Source organism: Aspergillus bombycis, assembly GCF_001792695.1.
Source record: "Aspergillus bombycis strain NRRL26010 chromosome Unknown contig00227, whole genome shotgun sequence".
In the NCBI taxonomy this organism is placed as follows: Eukaryota; Fungi; Ascomycota; class Eurotiomycetes; order Eurotiales; family Aspergillaceae; genus Aspergillus; species Aspergillus bombycis.
In genome coordinates this window covers 1-17,688 of record NW_019170229.1, presented here as the reverse complement: position 1 = coordinate 17,688, position 17,688 = coordinate 1, and the positions used below count along the sequence as shown (strand labels likewise).

At 51.5% G+C, this 17,688-nt stretch overlaps 8 protein-coding genes across 8 annotated transcripts; 4 read left to right on the top strand and 4 right to left on the bottom strand.

Annotated features, from left to right (window-relative positions):
* Positions 1–499: 499 nt before the first annotated feature.
* On the bottom strand, positions 500–2,094 carry ABOM_012008 (uncharacterized protein; the record flags this gene model as incomplete). Its single annotated transcript, XM_022539136.1, has 4 exons — positions 500–576; positions 627–844; positions 909–1,527; positions 1,578–2,094. 4 exons carry the CDS (start codon positions 2,092–2,094, stop codon positions 500–502), a joined length of 1,431 nt encoding a protein of 476 aa, XP_022382997.1.
* A 292-nt stretch (positions 2,095–2,386) lies between these two features.
* ABOM_012007 (uncharacterized protein) lies at positions 2,387–2,983 on the bottom strand (the record flags this gene model as incomplete). Its single annotated transcript, XM_022539135.1, has 1 exon — positions 2,387–2,983. One exon carries the CDS (start codon positions 2,981–2,983, stop codon positions 2,387–2,389), a length of 597 nt encoding a protein of 198 aa, XP_022382993.1.
* A 798-nt stretch (positions 2,984–3,781) lies between these two features.
* On the top strand, positions 3,782–7,818 carry ABOM_012006 (coatomer subunit alpha; the record flags this gene model as incomplete). The annotated part of the gene is made up of 8 exons (XM_022539134.1): positions 3,782–3,793; positions 3,876–3,925; positions 3,989–4,308; positions 4,362–4,697; positions 4,757–5,723; positions 5,774–6,369; positions 6,422–7,506; positions 7,564–7,818. The coding sequence occupies 8 exons, from the start codon at positions 3,782–3,784 to the stop codon at positions 7,816–7,818; spliced, it is 3,621 nt and encodes a 1,206-aa protein (XP_022382992.1).
* A 388-nt stretch (positions 7,819–8,206) lies between these two features.
* On the bottom strand, positions 8,207–8,960 carry ABOM_012005 (flavin-linked sulfhydryl oxidase; the record flags this gene model as incomplete). Its single annotated transcript, XM_022539133.1, has 2 exons — positions 8,207–8,714; positions 8,809–8,960. The coding sequence occupies 2 exons, from the start codon at positions 8,958–8,960 to the stop codon at positions 8,207–8,209; spliced, it is 660 nt and encodes a 219-aa protein (XP_022382991.1).
* Positions 8,961–9,577: 617 nt separating this feature from the next.
* ABOM_012004 (putative transcriptional regulator) lies at positions 9,578–10,795 on the top strand (the record flags this gene model as incomplete). The annotated part of the gene is made up of 2 exons (XM_022539132.1): positions 9,578–9,838; positions 9,920–10,795. 2 exons carry the CDS (start codon positions 9,578–9,580, stop codon positions 10,793–10,795), a joined length of 1,137 nt encoding a protein of 378 aa, XP_022382990.1.
* A 1,192-nt stretch (positions 10,796–11,987) lies between these two features.
* ABOM_012003 (putative AP-1 adaptor complex subunit beta) lies at positions 11,988–14,550 on the top strand (the record flags this gene model as incomplete). The annotated part of the gene is made up of 6 exons (XM_022539131.1): positions 11,988–12,064; positions 12,127–12,147; positions 12,221–12,352; positions 12,417–13,054; positions 13,114–14,044; positions 14,106–14,550. The coding sequence occupies 6 exons, from the start codon at positions 11,988–11,990 to the stop codon at positions 14,548–14,550; spliced, it is 2,244 nt and encodes a 747-aa protein (XP_022382996.1).
* Positions 14,551–15,409: 859 nt separating this feature from the next.
* On the top strand, positions 15,410–16,923 carry ABOM_012002 (NAD(P)-dependent alcohol dehydrogenase; the record flags this gene model as incomplete). Its single annotated transcript, XM_022539130.1, has 4 exons — positions 15,410–15,420; positions 15,695–15,887; positions 15,965–16,576; positions 16,627–16,923. 4 exons carry the CDS (start codon positions 15,410–15,412, stop codon positions 16,921–16,923), a joined length of 1,113 nt encoding a protein of 370 aa, XP_022382995.1.
* Positions 16,924–17,419: 496 nt separating this feature from the next.
* Positions 17,420–17,688, bottom strand: cspA (putative cell surface protein; the record flags this gene model as incomplete). Its single annotated transcript, XM_022539129.1, has 1 exon — positions 17,420–17,688. A coding segment is annotated over one exon (269 nt), but the record flags the coding sequence as incomplete, so codon positions are not given.

Below are 17,688 nucleotides of genomic sequence, written 5' to 3'. Positions count from 1 at the left end.
GTATTCCAGAACAAATGTCGAAGGCGATCTGCTTCGTTCATTCATGACTCCTGGATTGGACCCTAAGTACTGCTTAATGGCTTTAGACAAGAACAATGCAACCTTCGAGTTCCTATTCCAGGCATGTATCTCCGGTTTTGTTGAGAAAGTCTTCCATGATCGGTTTCAATTGTAGTGCCGAGACCTCAAGAGTTTCGAAGTCTAATATGAAACCAGATTATCTTGCCACGTTCGTGGTGGACTTGCCGAATGAATAATCCCATATAACTACATGAATCTACATTGGTGGAATTGTATCTGATTGCATTCTTGATCTGGTTGACATTGGTTGTGGTTTGATTACCTAGCAGGTATAGCTCATTTTATATTCCAGTGATAAATCTCCATATGCTACCAGTATCAAGATAATCAGACATCCATCCTTACTCCTAATTTTGGTATTCACGCATACTATACATTGTTCTCTCATTCAGCAAGTTTTACCTTTCTGAGTGGACTACTAACTATCCCAAGTTGTTGGCACCTTAGGATACTTACTCGCATCCAGTCCCAGATCTTTGTATACAGCATCATCCCCTAGTCAAACCTTAGTACATATTTCAACATGGGGCTCAAGAAACTCTTACCATCCAATGACTCAACTCTCTCCTCGTTCTCGCCCTCCAACTTCTCTAACTCTTCCCCGGGCTGCGCCTCTTCAGACCGCTTTCCGTCAGGCTCGGCGGTAGCAGCCTTTCCAAGGTCATTTGTAGCTCCACCGATTATCAGGAACTGGGCGTTGGGGTAGTCAATGAACTCAGGTGTCAATGGCGCCCAGCGATAATCCTGGAACTTTTCGCGAACACTACCCAGCAAAATCAGTCGTAGTTCTAAGACAATAGACAGAATTGAGAAGGGCAGTGGCAAACCTTTCAGGGTACTCAGGGTCCTTGGGAAGTTGCGCCGAGGAAGGGCCCGGATACTTCGGGTTCTTCGACTGTACAATCCAGCTGCCGCGCGCGTGAAGGCCAAAGTCTTCCTGAAGAGGGCCGACCTCCCCAGGGATGGTCAAAATGTACGCCAAGTGCGAAGCTCGCTCGGTGGAGGTAATCGCATAGACGCCTTCGGCATACGGCTTGGCTTCCGGCACAGTGCGTTCGCCATGGGTCAAAGTTTCATATTTCTCACCAGCGATGAAGTTCTCCTGGAGCTCTTTCATCGTCTGTCCAGTCTTCTCAACGAAACCCATATATCTCTCCCTCCCACTCGTTGGAAATTTCTTTTTAGGCAATAGCAGCAGTCGACACTTCGCGCCAGCTTCCAAAGACCCCTGCGTTTGATCCAGAGAGGCCCCTAAAGGAGTTGGACGTAGTACAATGAAGCTTCGGGCAACATCTTCCACACTATGTGGTTCGGACACGTTAACTCGGGGTCGATAGAAGAAATAGATCACGCCTTTCTCGAGTATATTCGAAGGAACGGCTTCCTCTCTTTCCTGTGACTTTTGAACCTCAGACTCAACCCCATCAGCAGCGGGCTTCTGTTGCTCTACGCGTCGTTAGTATGATGCCACTCGAAGCGTGTACAAGAGTTGATACCGTCAGCAGGTTTGTCCTGATCAGTATTTGACTTCAGTGGTTCCTCTTTGTCATTCCCTTGTTCTTCCTTGCTTTCTTCTACCTGTTCCTCTTTCTGTTCCTCTTTCGCTCCCACTGCTTGCTCTTGTTCAGGCTCTTCCTTCTTGCTCTCTGCGCGTTCCTCATTCTGCTGCCCCTTCTCTCCCTCTGCTTGCTCCTCATTCTGCTGAACCTTCTCTCCCTCCGCCTGCTCTTCAACCGGCTGAACCTTCTCTCCCTCTGCTCCTTGTTGAACAGGTTCCTCCTTCTTTTCCTTTACTTGCCCTTCTACATCCTCCTTTCGCTCTTCCACCTTCTGGTCTTCATCCAGCGCAGGCTTCTGGTCATCCTTTTTGCTCCTCTTCGGCTCGGGACCTTTATGCGCAGCTTCCTTACGCTTTGCACCCGCCCCACTCTTGCTCTTAGAGTCTGGACCGGCTGCTATGGCTTCCTTCGCCTTCTGAGCGGCTTGGCGTGTCGAAGTCCTAGTCGCGGCCATTGTGAGCGAAGCAACGATTCAATGAAAGGATTGAGGGTCCAATTGGATGATAGGAAGTCAGACTAAGAGATAATTGAAAGATGACAAGCTACGAGGCGGGTCTCGACCCGAGAGAAGTGAATTGTGGTGCTCCCTCAGTGGGCAGCCGGCGATGAGGACCGTCTGACGTCATCTATGTCAACGGCCTTTTCCGGACTAGTGCGACTCGAACAAGCCTATGGGCACGTGACATCAGCAATCGAGATCGGGAGAGCAAGTAGTGATGTCAACGATTCTCATCATGGTCTTTTTCTCAATCTAGATCCATCTGCTCCGATGCAGTAGCCTCTTGGTTGGGGTCGGTGCCAGTCTCTTCGAGCGATGGAGATCTTGAACAGAAACTCTCTGAAGACTCTAACTCGCTAAGTGCGACGTCCGAAAGGCTGTTTGCCGGAGTCCATAAAGCCCCATTTGATTGCTTGGTTTTTCTGCGTAGCTTTCTCAGTTTAAGATTGGGTCCCTCTTCGTATCGTCGATCGTGTGACATGCCCGGACCTTGTCCCTGGAATACTTGAAACCCTCCAGTAGCAGTGCTGGACGGCTTCCTTTTCCTGCCTCGGTTATATCTTGATGTCGGCCTGGTGATATTATTGTCAGATTCACAGTGTAGGTCTTCCATTGAATCCACCAGGTCGGTTTGCCAGCTCTCAGAACTGGGACCCGGAAGAAAAGTAATAGCAGGCTTGAAAGATACAGGGGGAGGATCGTCCTCCGGCTCCTCAATAGCATATGGTTGCACCACAACAGGAGCATTATGGTCGGAGTCCTGGATTAAAGGATCCTCTGCGGGTGCATTGCATGTATTCTGACCCTGTTGGGATGGTGTAAATTCTTGTTTATTATCTGACATTGTGAAGGCTTGGAATGGACTAGAAGCAGTGTCGTAGATTCCGGACATCTCATACATATCACGCTAGCCCAAGTCCAGGATAAGAACGTCTGGAATGGGATGTATTGCAGTCATGCCAAAGAAAGAAATGAAAAGTACAGTACATGGGTCGGATTCACAGCATTAGGGTTGGCGTATGTGTTCTATTCGAGAATATTCTGCAGAGTGACTAATTGGAACTGAGGGCGTGACTGCCCTGGAGTCGTACTTATGATGTGTGTTAGTGGAGGTGCCCACGGTTGTTCTTCGGCGGGGAGGAGTGTCCGGGGTAATGGTGAGTGATTGGGGACCGCATTCTCGAAGAGGAAATAGATGGTATGGGGCCCTAGAAAAGTTAGTCTGAACATCTAGTCCATTCTCATCGATCTCCAGTGTGTGAATCAAGAGTTCTCATCGAATTGTCTCTCGTATGAAACGGAGCAAGTTGTAGTTCATTACGGGAAGGCAATTGATGTTCCCCTGGCAGCTTCTCACCGCCGGGGCCCATCATTGGCCCAACCGGATTCGCTTATTGGCTCTCCCGGCGGGCGACACAATAAGTCCACGTTTACCGCCTCATCGCTCTTAGTTTAGTTGTCCAGACTGTCCCCGAGTCCAGACGCTCCCCGACCTTACCTGCGTGATCCTCTGCCATTCTGCCCGTTCCAGCAGTGGATGAGGTGGTCGCTTTTGTGATCTCTTTATATCTAGCGTGCGGAGCTTGCTTCTCTATGGTGCGGCTCCGGCCAACTCTCCTTGAAGATGCAGTCCTCCCCAAACATGCTCACTAAGGTATGTCCTCCCCTCCAATGCCCCCCCGACAATCTGGCTCTGGAGTTTCAAGGGCAACTATTAAACATCATACCCTGCACAGTTCGAGTCGAAGTCATCCAGAGCGAAGGGAATCGCTTTCCATCCCAAGCGGTTAGTCCACGACTGAGCGTCCCACGCGTCGCAATCAAGCACCGCTGACCCTGACGGAACCAGGCCATGGATCTTAGTATCGCTTCATTCGTCGACTATCCAGCTATGGGATTATCGCATGGGAACCCTCATTGACCGTTTCGAAGAACACGATGGCCCCGTCCGAGGCATTGACTTTCATCCTACACAACCCCTCTTCGTGTCCGGAGGCGATGACTACAAGATCAAAGTGTGGAATTACCAAACGCGGAGATGCCTTTTCACCCTCAATGGCCATCTTGATTATGTGCGCACAGTGTTCTTCCATCCCGAGCTGCCTTGGATTCTTTCCGCGTCGGACGACCAAACAATCCGGATATGGAACTGGCAGAACAGGTCACTGAGTAAGTTGGGATCTGGCCACCTATCTCGAACAAAACTGACTTCGAGCCCTCAGTCTGTACGATGACGGGCCATAATCATTATGTGATGTGCGCGCAGTTTCACCCAACCGAGGACCTGATTGCCTCAGCCTCCCTAGACCAGTCTGTGCGTATCTGGGACATCTCGGGCTTGCGGAAGAAGCATTCTGCGCCGACAACTATGTCGTTCGAAGACCAGATGGCTCGGGCCAACCCCAGCCAAGCGGATATGTTTGGAAACACCGATGCAGTTGTCAAGTTTGTCTTGGAGGGCCACGACCGAGGTGTCAACTGGGTATCCTTCCACCCCACTCTGCCCCTGATTGTCTCTGCGGGTGACGACCGCTTGATCAAGTTATGGAGGATGAGCGGTATGTTACGACTAAGCGCTTTCCATCCGTGGTTTAGGGTCGCTAACATTTTACGATAGACACCAAAGCCTGGGAAGTCGATACATGTCGCGGTCATTTCCAGAATGCCTCAGCCTGTCTGTTTCACCCTCACCAAGATTTGATCCTCTCCGTCGGCGAAGATAAAACAATCAGAGCGTGGGACTTGAATAAGAGAACCTCGGTGCAATCATTCAAGCGTGATCTGGATCGCTTCTGGGTTATTGCCGCTCATCCTGAAATCAATCTCTTTGCGGCAGGTCACGACACTGGTGTGATGGTTTTCAAGTTGGAGCGCGAGAGGCCAGCTTCTACGGTTTACCAGAACCAGCTTTTCTACATTACCAAGGAGAAGCATGTCAAGTCGTATGACTTCGCCAAGAACGTCGAATCTCCGCCGATGCTCTCGTTGCGTAAACTGGGTTCCCCTTGGGTGCCTCCAAGGACGGTCTCGTACAACCCCGCTGAGCGTGCCATCCTGGTTACTTCTCCAACAGATGGTGGCGTGTACGAGCTGATTCACCTCCCACGGGATGCTACTGGTGCCGTGGAGCCGACTGACGCCAAACGTGGCCAGGCCTCCTCTGCTGTCTTTGTCGCGCGCAATCGCTTCGCTGTTTTCAACCAAGCGAACCAGCAAGTGGACATCAAGGACTTGAGCAACTCAACAACGAAGACTATCAAACCTCCTCCAGGTACAACCGATATCTACTTTGGCGGTACCGGATGTCTACTCTTTGTCACTCCCACCAACGTCGTTCTTTTCGATATCCAGCAGAAGAAGCAGTTGGCTGAGTTGGCTGTCAGCGGCGTCAAATACGTTGTCTGGTCCAACGATGGCCTTTATGCAGCTTTGCTCAGCAAGCATAATGTGACGATTGTCAGCAAATCCCTGGAGCAAGTAAGCAGCTTGCATGAGACCATTCGTATCAAGAGCGCCGCCTGGGATGACGCTGGCGTCCTTCTCTACTCCACCTTGAACCACGTCAAGTACTCTCTCCTTAATGGGTACGTTTTATCTTCTTTCTGATGAAGCACGCATGCTAATTGTGTAAAAGTGACAATGGTATCATTCGCACCCTCGACCAGACTGTTTATCTCGTCAAGGTCAAGGGCCGGAACGTCTACTGCTTGGATCGCAGTGCCAAGCCTAGAATTCTGGAAATTGATCCTACCGAGTACCGGTTCAAACTAGCGCTGGTCAAGAGAAACTACGATGAGATGCTCCAAATCATCAAGACCTCTAGCCTTGTCGGCCAAAGCATCATCTCATACCTGCAGAAGAAGGGCTACCCAGAGATTGCGCTCCAGTTCGTGCAGGACCCCCAGACCCGCTTCGAGCTTGCCCTGGAGTGCGGTAACCTTGACGTTGCTGTCGAGATGGCAAGAGAGTTGGACCGCCCCAACCTGTGGAGCAGACTTGGCACAGAAGCTTTGGCCCATGGCAATCACCAGGTAGTGGAGATGGCTTACCAAAAGCAGCGGAATTTCGACAAGCTGTCCTTCCTCTACTTGGCCACGGGTGACCAGGAGAAACTTGGACGAATGGCCAAGATTGCTGAACATCGTGGCGATTTCACTTCCCGATTCCAGAACGCCATCTACCGTGGTGATGTTGAGGACAGGATCCAGATGTTCAAGGAGGTCGATCTTTGTGAGTCCCGAATTTAGCAACTTCATTATGGTGCCTCGCTAACAGCTTGTAGATCCTCTAGCATACCTGACCGCAAAGACCCACGGGTTGACCGAAGAGGCGGAGTCGATCCTCGAGGCTTGCGGTCTCACGGAAGACCAGATCACTCTCCCCACTGGCGATGGAGTCCAACAGGTACCACACCCTATCGTGCCAACTTTCAAGTCGAACTGGCCCGTCAAGGCTGCTGCCCATTCGTCGTTCGAGAAAGCGTTGCTCGGAGAAGTTGGTGTGGACGACGAATCTGCGGCTATTGGCTTTGAGGCTGAGGAAGAAGAGGAAGAGGCTGAGACTGCCGGCGAACACCTTGAAGATGAGGACGAGGACGTTGCCGGATGGGACATGGGAGACGAAATCAATGTTGAAGAAGATGTTGACTTCGTCAATGTGGACAGCGCTGAGGCGGGTGCTGGCAGCACGGAGGCCGACCTCTGGGCTCGCAACTCCCCTCTTGCCGCTGACCACGTCGCCGCTGGTTCCTTCGACACCGCCATGCAGCTTCTCAATCGCCAAGTTGGCGCTGTAAACTTCGCGCCTCTCAAGCCACGTTTCTTGGAAGTGTATAAGGCCTCCAAGACGTATCTCCCAGCGACTCCCGGCCTGCCCCCTCTGGTTAACTACGTTCGCCGCACTGTCGAGGAAACCGATTCGCGCAAGGTCCTCCCCGTTATCGCGAAGGATCTGGAGACCATTGCCAATGTAGACCTCCAGGAAGGGTACGCGGCAATGAGGGCCAACAAGCTCGAGGACGGTGTGAGAATCTTCAAGGATATCTTGCACTCTCTCCTCGTGAACACGGTGTCGTCAGAGGCCGAGGTTGAACAGGCGAAGAAGATCATTGAAACTGCTCGGGAATACATCCTTGCGATGTCGATCGAATTAGAGCGCCGTGCTATTAGTACCGACACCCCAGAAGGCCTCCAGAGAAGCCTCGAGCTTTCTGCTTACTTCACTATCCCCAAGCTGGAGGTTGCGCATCGCCAGCTGGCACTGATGGCAGCAATGAAGCTTGCCTTTGCCAACAAGAACTACTCCTCGGCCCTCAGCTTTGCCAACCGTATGTTGGCAAACGGTGGCTCCCCCAAGCTCCTTGATCAGGTAAGTCAGACGATGAAGGTTGGGACTTCACCGAGTGAGATGCTAACCAGTACACAGGCAAAGAAGATCAAGGCTCAATGCGAGCGCAGCCCGCAGGATAAGATTGACATCGAGTTCGACCAGTTTGCCGAGTTCGATATCTGCGCTGCTTCCCATACCCCTATCTATAGCGGCTCCCCAAGCGTCTCGGATCCTTTCACCGGCGCCAAATATCATGAACAGTATAAGGGTACCGTGTGTCGGATATCCGACGTGACCGAGATCGGTGCACCGGCTAGTGGATTACGGTTGTACGTTCCAGGTCAACATTGAAGATGAAGGAGTCGGAAGATTCTCTGTCATGTAATTCTCTGTCTCCAATGTGAAACATATGAAGCGAATAACTTTCCCGTGGGAGGAAGTTTAGTGATAAGGGTGGCGCCCATGGCTGGAGGAAGCCGCTTACTAGATGTATGGATTTGCTGTTTACACTAATTTCCCAGCGACGTTGTTTTATATTACCTTAACTTCTACTTTCGCAATGCAACTTCAAGATGTTCATGAAAAAAAAAAGAAGAGTGATTCATGTATACATACACAGAGAGAAGAGAGAGCCGTCCCCATACCTGCAGTTCGCAGTTGAGTAGAGAGAATCATGGCAGCAAGCTATCGTACAAATCCGAACCCATCTATACTCTAACAATTCTATAATAACCATCAATCAATCACACCTTCCGTCCTTCCACCCAGTCCTCCACCTCTCCTCCCACAAGCGACAATCAAACTCCTTCTTGCCTAATTTCCGATTCACTTCATTATGCGCCTCGCACATCCACGTCCCGAAATCCGCCCTCCCAGCTAAGCGCGGCTCATTACGCCCATTCGGCTCCGCCATCCAGGTCCGGAAATCATCCGCACACACCCAGCACGGATACAAGCGCGAGAAGATCTTCAGGAACGTGCGCATCTCGCCCTGTTGTTCCTGCGTCGCCTTCACGGGGTACGACGCCGTCAGGGAATGGAGGAAGGTCCATGTTGAACGGCCCAGGGCCTCGACGTCCGGGGGACAGTCGTCTCGCGATTGGGGGAGAGGTGTGGAGTCGGGAGTTGGTTTCGGGGCCGTCGTCGTTGTTGCTGCTGCTGTTGCTGTTGCTGTTGAAGCTGCGGTTTGGGTTTTGGCTTGTTTGGTTAGGTTGCGCCAGGATGCGGCGGAGGTACAGAGGCGGCAGCTGGGGGTTTGTTTGTTAGTGGGTGTGGGTTTGCTTAGGTTTGAGAATTTGGGGACAGAAGATAAGCTTGGAGGAGGGAAGTGCGACGACGTACGGTTTCCCATCTTTGTCGAGGATGACCCCGTTGGGCAGTTTCGTCATTCCATTGGCATCTTTGCTTTCCTCGGTGGATGAGCTGGCGGCTGCGGGAGTGTGGTGGGGGAATAGATTCTTGGGTAGACTGTGTTGTGACTCGGAGGCTGACATTGCGGACTTGTTTGCTCTTCGCGAGAGACCCAACCGTCGTCAATATCGATTATAGTGTCCCTGATGCGGTTCGGAGGTGTGCTCGGTATACCGCGGAGTTGGTGCGCAGTGATTAGATCGACGGGAGTGATCCGGTTCGTAGGGAAGAGGAGTGCCGATTCCTGGGATGTATGTACACAGAGATTAACGGAGAGGACCCTCCCCCGAGTTCTATTTTATAAGTTTCCCTTTTTCTCCCCCATTCTTTTCCCTTCTGGTTGTTCTACCGGACCCAAAAAGTAAGCATAAATTTAGTGCTTTGTCAGCCGTATCTTTCCCCGGGTTTCCAACTCCCGGTGCCTGGCCAGGAACCTCCTGCCGTTCTGGACGATGAAGCTAACTTAGTTGCGAGGTTGCGTACGGTTATTTTCTATACACGGCTAGTGACTGTTCGTGTCAATTCGGTGTTACGAGTTCGATTTCTGAAATTTTGCGATATCCCCAAACCTACTATATCTGCCCCCGGCCGATAGTTCGGAATTGGCGTCGCGTCGCGAATTGCCCGCCTTCGACTCGGAAGCTACGAATTCATCTCCGAAGAGTATATAAGACCAGACCAAGCCAGTAAAGAAGACGAGATGGCGCCCCGACGCCGTGTAGTTTCCGATTCCGAATCCGAGTCTGATGAACCCGCAGCCCCTTCGGCCCCTTCCAATGATGCGCTCGAAAAGGCTCTACGCGAGACCGTCGCGAAGATTTACAAGTTAGGAAATATGGAGGAATTAACGGTGAAGCGGGTGCGCATGGCTGCGGAGAAATCTCTCGGGGTCGAGGAGGGCTTTTTTAAAGGAAGCAGCACTTGGAAGTCAAAGAGTGATCAGATCATTAAGGATGAAGTGGTATGTTTTGGCAACGTTTTGCTATCGGGTTGTGATTGAACAATTTGGTTCGTCATTTAGCTAACTGTTACGGGTCCGCAGGCGGTACAAGATAAACAGGCGCAAGAACCGGAATCGGATGAAGAGCCGGAGGAGCCTGCTCCTCCCGCGAAGAAGGCTTCTTCCGCTAAAAGGACAAAACTCGACAAAGCAGAGGCATCGCGAAAGCGACGAAAAACGAGTACACCAGAACCGGAAGACCAGAGTGAAAGCAGCGCACCACTGGACGATGAGAGTGAAGAAGAAGTGAAAAGGCCCGCTAAAAAACAATCAGAAACAACTCTCGGAAAGAATTCCAAATCGAAGCCATCGAAAGAACTGGTGTCGGATGACTCGGAGGATGTAGAGGACCAGAAGGATGACGTCGCCCCATCAGAGGAGGCCGAGGAACCAAAGAATGACCGCGGAGAGGACTCCGAGAGTGAAATGTCCGTGGTTCTTGACGAAGAGCCTAAGCCGACCCGAAAACGACAGAAAAGTGCTGGTACCGAAGCTTCAACCCAAAAACGAAAGAAGACGACGACCACATCTAAAGCGAAGGACGCGGACCTTGACCCAGACCAAAAGAAGATAAAGGAGTTGCAAGACTTGCTGGTAAAATGCGGGATCCGGAAACTTTGGTGGCGACTGCTGGCTCCATATGAGACATCGAAGGAGAAGATCGGGCACCTTGAGGGTATGCTCAGGGAGGCAGGAATGATAGGGCCATTGAAGGGAAAGGAAGCTGAAAGGAAAGCCTTGAAGATCAGGGAAAGGCGTGAGCTTCAAGCTGACGTCGTCTCGTGCCAAGAGGAGGTAAGGCTATATGGTAAAGGTGATGCCGACGAAGAAAGCGACAGCGGGCGACCAGGACGACGTTTAAACCGAGGCCGCAAACACCTTGCCTTCTTAGAGGATGACGGCGAGGAGACGGATTGATGGCTAGACGCCTAATCTTCCTTTTCATGATTTTGTTCGATGGATTTGCTGGAGTTCTATTGTTCACGATATATTCCATTAGCCAAAGTAATCATAAGTAACAGTCCAAGTACACTTACACTGCGGATGGTTTGCTCCTCAACAAGCTCTGCTAGTCTTCGTTCCTTTGCAGTGACTTCTGCTCTTGCCTTCTCCAGCTCAATGCGTAAATTCAACATGTCAAATACCTAGGTCCGAATCTTCTGATTAGCCTTTTCTCTGGAAATAACTAATGTGGAGCGAGCTTACAATCTCTTTATCTGTTAGGAGGTGTGGAGATCTCCGCCGCAGCCAGCAGCGAATTGTTATGGATGGTGGTGCTGGGGAACGTGGACGAGGCTTCTTTTGTTCTTATAGAGACAGAAAGGAGAGGAGGAAGAGGAAGATGGAGAGAAGAATCAGGCAAAAAAAAGGCAGGGTTCGATCCATAGTTTTGTCAACCAAGGGGGCTCTGTCATTTTCCGGTCTTTGTCCCTCCTATGCGCTGCGCGGCTAAGCTGAACACTGCGACCGAGGAGATAAAGAGGACGAGGTTATAGAACTGCGTGGATCCTAGTCAGAATTCCGACTCGATATCCGGTTGTGGAGTTATCAATAGCTCACAGCAGTCCTGGAGTATTCGTTCTCCTCGGCTTCCGTTCTGGCCTCGACGAATAACCGCCGGAGATTGGGAAGATTCGCCTGCGAAGCATGTTAATACTAGAAGATTATATGTAAAGTTCATTACGGAATCCTTACCATGCGGTCGACGTGTATAATGCCAAGGGATCTTTGTCTGGAGTAACTGAGACGTGGTCGTGGTAATTAAGCTCCGCGGCCTTAAATGCTAAAAGGCAGAGCCGCGTTTTTGTGGACAACTTTTGGGTCCAGACACATGATGAGACCCTTTCCTTTAATCCACTTCCACCTCGTCTTCTCCGCTCTCCCTCAACTGCGCCCATTCCCCCTTTTTCCTTCGCAACCTGGGCCTTTGGGGATGACGCTTTGATTTTACCCTAATCTTCCCAGCCATTTGAAACGCCATCTTCCCGACCCACCGACGGTATCCCTGAACCTCTCGCCGCCGCCAAATTCCCCGCAGTGGTCCGCAAGGACACTCTTGCATACTTAATTCCCACGTCGCTCTTCGCTGTGGAGCTTGTTTTCAATCACGATGGCTATGAGCAGGATACGCGGCGCCTTTGCGGTGCCTAGAAAAGGAGAAACATTCGAATTGCGAGCTGGACTTGTGTATGCACTCCGAATTTCTTGTCATTACGCGTTCCAGCCAGTGTCACTAACCAGAATTACAGATCTCAATATGCCTACGAACGGTATGTCTCCGGTTGACTCTCGAAGATCTGGCACCCATACCGAATTCAGTGAAGATGTCTGACCCGATCACAGAAAGGAGGCTATCCAAAAAACCATCATGGCCATGACCTTGGGAAAAGATGTATCTGCCCTTTTCCCCGATGTCCTGAAGAATATTGCGACGAGCGATCTCGAACAGAAGAAATTAGTATACCTGTATCTGATGTGGGTGGCCCATGACTGTTTCGATGGTCGCTCTGCATGCTGATAGTTGATGCGCGGCAATCAGGAATTACGCCAAATCTCACCCGGACCTCTGTATTCTCGCCGTGAATACCTTCGTTCAAGACTCCGAAGACCCTAATCCTCTGATCAGAGCGCTCGCAATCCGAACGATGGGATGTATCCGAGTGGACAAGATGGTCGACTACATGGAGGAGCCCCTCCGGAAGACTCTCCGCGATGAGTCGCCCTATGTCCGCAAGACAGCGGCGATTTGTGTAGCCAAGCTTTTCGATCTCAACCCCGACCTGTGTATGGAGAATGGCTTCCTGGAAATGCTTCAGGAGATGATTGGAGACCCCAATCCCATGGTGGTTGCGAACTCGGTGACAGCGCTGTCGGAGATCTATCACGCCGCGCCTGAAACCAATGCGCTCCAGGTCACAGCCAATACGCTACGCAAGCTATTGATGGCGCTGAACGAGTGCACAGAGTGGGGTCGAGTTACGATTCTCACAACTTTGGCAGAGTATCGGACTTCTGAGGTCACCGAATCAGAGCATATCTGTGAACGCGTGGCCCCTCAATTCCAGCATGCGAATCCCAGTGTTGTGTTGGCCGCCGTGAAGGTCGTCTTTTTGCACATGAGGAATATCAAAGATGAACTCTCCAAGAACTATCTGAAAAAGATGGCTCCCCCCTTGGGTAATTTAGCCCCCTTCAGCCCAATTATGGAGACGATCTAAATGATGGTTAATTTCTAGTGACCCTTGTCTCATCCGCTCCCGAAGTGCAATATGTAGCCCTGAGAAATATCGACCTGTTACTGCAAAAACAGCCGGATATTCTAAACAAAGAGCTCCGTGTGTTCTTCTGCAAGTACAACGACCCGCCCTACGTTAAATTCCAGAAGCTTGAGATCATGGTTCGCATTGCCAACGACCGCAATGTCGACCAGCTTCTGGCAGAACTCAAGGAATACGCCCTGGAAGTGGACATGGACTTTGTGCGGCGCGCGGTCAAGGCGATCGGTCAGGTTGCCATCAAGATTGAGAACGCCAGCGAGAAGTGCGTTAACACATTGTTGGACTTGATCAACACGAAGGTCAACTACGTGGTACAGGAGGCCATCGTGGTGATCAAGGACATTTTCCGGAAGTATCCTGGCTACGAAGGCATCATTCCGACTCTTTGCAAGTGCATTGATGAGCTTGATGAGCCTAACGCCAGGGCCGCGCTCATCTGGATCGTGGGAGAGTATGCGGAGAAGATCAACAATGCTGGAGACATTCTAGGCGGGTTCGTGGAAGGGTTCAATGAAGAGTTCTCGCAAACGCAGCTACAAATCCTCACCGCTGTTGTTAAACTTTTCGTAAAACGGCCTGAGAAGGCCCAGGGACTGGTGCAGAAGGTCCTGCAGGCCGCAACGGCGGAGAACGACAACCCTGACGTTCGTGACCGAGCCTATGTGTACTGGCGCTTGCTATCCAACACAAGCGACCCTGGTGCCACGAAGAACATTATGCTCTCTGAAAAGCCACCAATCGTGACTACCATCCACTCTCTCCCACCAGCACTTCTCGAACAACTCCTCACCGAGCTTTCTACCCTCGCCTCAGTATACCACAAGCCACCAGAGCAATTCGTGGGCCAAGGCAGATTTGGTGCCGACGCCGTTCAAAGGGCCGCCATCGAGTATGTCCCCCCTGCTAGTTAGGCTAAACTTTTGCTCTCTTCGCTAACAGTTCTTCTCTAGGGAACAAATCCAAAATGCACGGGAGAACCCGTTGGCTGCGGCGGCAGCTGCGGCGGCAGTTACTGGCAAGGCTCCGCCACCCCAGAGTCAGAACAATGTTGAAAATCTTCTGGATATCGATTTCGACGGGGGCGCACCAGCATCCGCTCAGAAGGAACCTAGCGGCGGCATGTCCGGCCTTGAAGGCCTTGCAGGCACACCTGTCCGGGTAGAGTCACCCGCGGCCGGTGCTCCGGCGGGCAGCAACAATCTGGACGATCTACTGGGCGTGTTTGGTGACGGCGGGGGTGCTACAGCCTCGGCCCCAGCCCCCAACGGTAATAGTGCTAGCGCAGACCTCATGAATGGTTTCGCCGGGCTGGATCTATCATCGAACACCACATCACCACCATCGGAAGGAAGCCAGCCCAAGAAGACCAACGAGGACATTTTGTCACTGTTCTAAACGCAGCGTCGATATGGGTGGGATCCAATATGTATAGCCGAAGACAGGTCCGCGTGGAGGTGCTTCAAAAGATGACTTAATCCTTGCATTCGGTATAGATTTCCACGGTCTTCATTGTTTGATTTCGCCAGCCATGTTCGCTGTGACCTTTTCATCCTTATTCTTCTTCACTTGTGATTATTTGTATATCCTGAGCATCCTTTCTTCGATCCTCCATGTCTATTTCTCAACCATGCTAGGGACGAAATCTAGACCAATTACCGCTTCACGTATCTTGAGCATCTAAACCATAAACCCATCCGTCGCAAGACGGTCAAGTCAGAGAGGCAGATCCCGAGTCGGCCGACGGAGTCCAATTCGACTCGGCTGGCCGTCCCCTCGGAAACTTTTTTCGAATGCCGAAAATACAAGCAATCCCGGCATTAGTAAACATGTACGGAGCAGTGCCGTTGGTCTCCAATTTTCTCTTCTTCGTTTTCTTCCGTTTCTTCCCTCGTAGTGGAGCCGTTGGGGTTGGGGTCAGTGGAGGGACTCCATTGCATAGAATTGATTTGCTGCTCTGACAACATTTAGGTAATTGGCGTTTCGCGGTCATATCCAATGCCAATGGCGTGATAATGATGATTTGACGTAAGATCTACTTTGAAGTGTTTTGGATTACAAGCTCCAGACCGTTCGTTGGATCTGATATTAAGGATTTGAATTCCGTCTCGGCGCATTAGTGCCGATTAAATCTGTGAACAAACGAGACCACCGAGAAATCGCCGCCCTTATCGTTAGAAGTAAAATAAAATAAAACACACAAGAGAGAAGGAGACAGAGTATGCTGCAAGGCATATACATACCTTACTGACCTCCAATGAGCACATTGTACGGCAACACATTGTACCTGACTCACAGAAACCTTAGAAAAATCCAATTAGCCCTAAAAGACGAATCAAAACCGACCCTCGTCCCGTCTACATTGGGTTTCACCGTCACGCACATACAATCAGGAGTGGAGACCATGGCTTTTCAAGACCCGCTATATCCGCAGAAACCCATGGACTGTCCGGAGTAGAGCCGTAGAGCCGTCGAGTCAGTATAAATGGCCCATGGGACCGGGTCCGGATCGGCTGGTTCCTTTCTAAACATTAATCCCCAGAAAAGGAACACCAAGCATGGCGCAGACAGACTACAAGTTCGAAGGCTGGATGGGCCTGGCGCCCGAGTCGGCAGATGGAAAGATGGTTTGGCAGGAGTTCGAGCCCAAGGAATGGGAGGAGACCGACGTCGACATTAAGGTCACCCATTGTGGTGTTTGCGGATCCGACTTGCACACTCTCCGCAGCGGCTGGGTAGGTTCTGTTCACAGATCTCAACGGGACTTAAAAGACAGGAAACCAAACGGCTAACCAACCCCCCCCAACCTCAGGGCCCTACCAAATACCCCTGCTGCGTTGGCCACGAGATCGTCGGTATTGCCGTCCGTGTAGGCTCGAAAGCCGTCGGCGATATCAAGGTCGGAGACCGCGTCGGCGTCGGTGCCCAGAGCGACTCGTGTCTGGGTCGTCTGGGCGACTGCCCCGAATGCGCCATGGGTTGGGAGCAATACTGCTCTCATAAGATCGTCGGCACCTACAACGGCATCCATCTCAACGGCGGCAAGTCCTACGGCGGATACTCCCTGTACAACCGTACCCCGTCCAACTTCGTCATCAAGATCCCCGATGCTATTCCCTCGGCCGAGGCTGCCCCCATGCTCTGCGGCGGTGTCACCGTCTACAGCCCGCTGAAGCACAATGGCTGCGGGCCCGGCAAGCGCGTCGGAATCATCGGTGTCGGCGGCCTCGGCCACTTCGGTGTTCTATTCGCCAAGGCCATGGGCGCCGACAAGGTCGTCGCTATCTCGCGTAAGGCGAGCAAGAGCGCCGATTCTCTCCAGATGGGCGCCGATACATACATCGCCACGGACGATGAGCCGGACTGGGCTACTAAATATGCCCGTTCCTTGGACCTGATTGTCTGCACTGTTTCTTCCTCGAAGGTAGGCTCACAACGTAAGATAGAAGTCCTCAGAAGGCTAATGTATGTCAGATGCCCATGACGGAGTACTTGGGTCTTCTTGCTACCAACGGCAGCTTGGTTCAGGTCGGCCTTCCTGAGGATGGGACGCTGTTCGCCAACGTGCGTAACCTTATCCGGCGGGTGAAGGTCGAGAGCTCCTTCATTGGCTCTCCTCGTGAGATTCGGGAGATGTTCCAGCTTGTTGCGGACAAGGGAGTGAAGCCTTGGATTGAGGAGATCCCCATGAAGGATGCCAACAACGCCATCGTGGATATGCACGCGGGTAAGGCGCGCTACCGTTACGTGCTGGTCAATGAGCAGCAGTAATGTATCTCAAAGGGAGGGGGGCTTCGCTTTGATTTGTACATGGATTGATAGAGCTGGAGTATATGATTTAGACAGATACCAATGGGATACGTTATAGACGAGTCACTCGCTATTGTGGATACACTGTGGGCAGTACCGCTGTGAGGAACGTTGTTTTTCAATGGCGAAGACCTTCGTTAAATCTACAACAGGTATACAAGCATTATTATGCGCACAACTACCCGACTTCCCTTGCTCATAAGTGCACCAAAAGTATAAAGACATAACATTATTATATATTACTGGTACGGTATTATCTGACAAACGAGAAACCCTTGCGCCATCCAACTTGTAACTTTTCCTTTTCTTATAAGCAGCACAGATTGGGGGGATCAAATGTCAGACGGTAATCAACGATCAAACAAACCAAAATGGGATATTATAACTTATCGAACCGTTGCGCTTCTAGTATCTGAGATGGCCAATGTCCAGATACTCTGTCCCCAAGCGGATGGGTTTAGAGCAGGATCATCACACCCATGACTGCAGCCAAGAGACCGACAGTGGGCTTGACGGCCCGAGCAGCACCAGTGAGAGGTGGCTGAGTGGGCTGGACTGGGGAGACACCAGTGGGCGCGACCGGGGTCTCGCCGGGAGCAGTGGGCTGGACAGGAGAGACGCCGGTGGGCTGGACAGGAGTCTCGCCAGGGACGGAAGGCTGAACAGGAGAGACGCCAGTGGGCTGCACGGGTGTCTCACCAGGGACAGAAGGCTGAACAGGAGAGA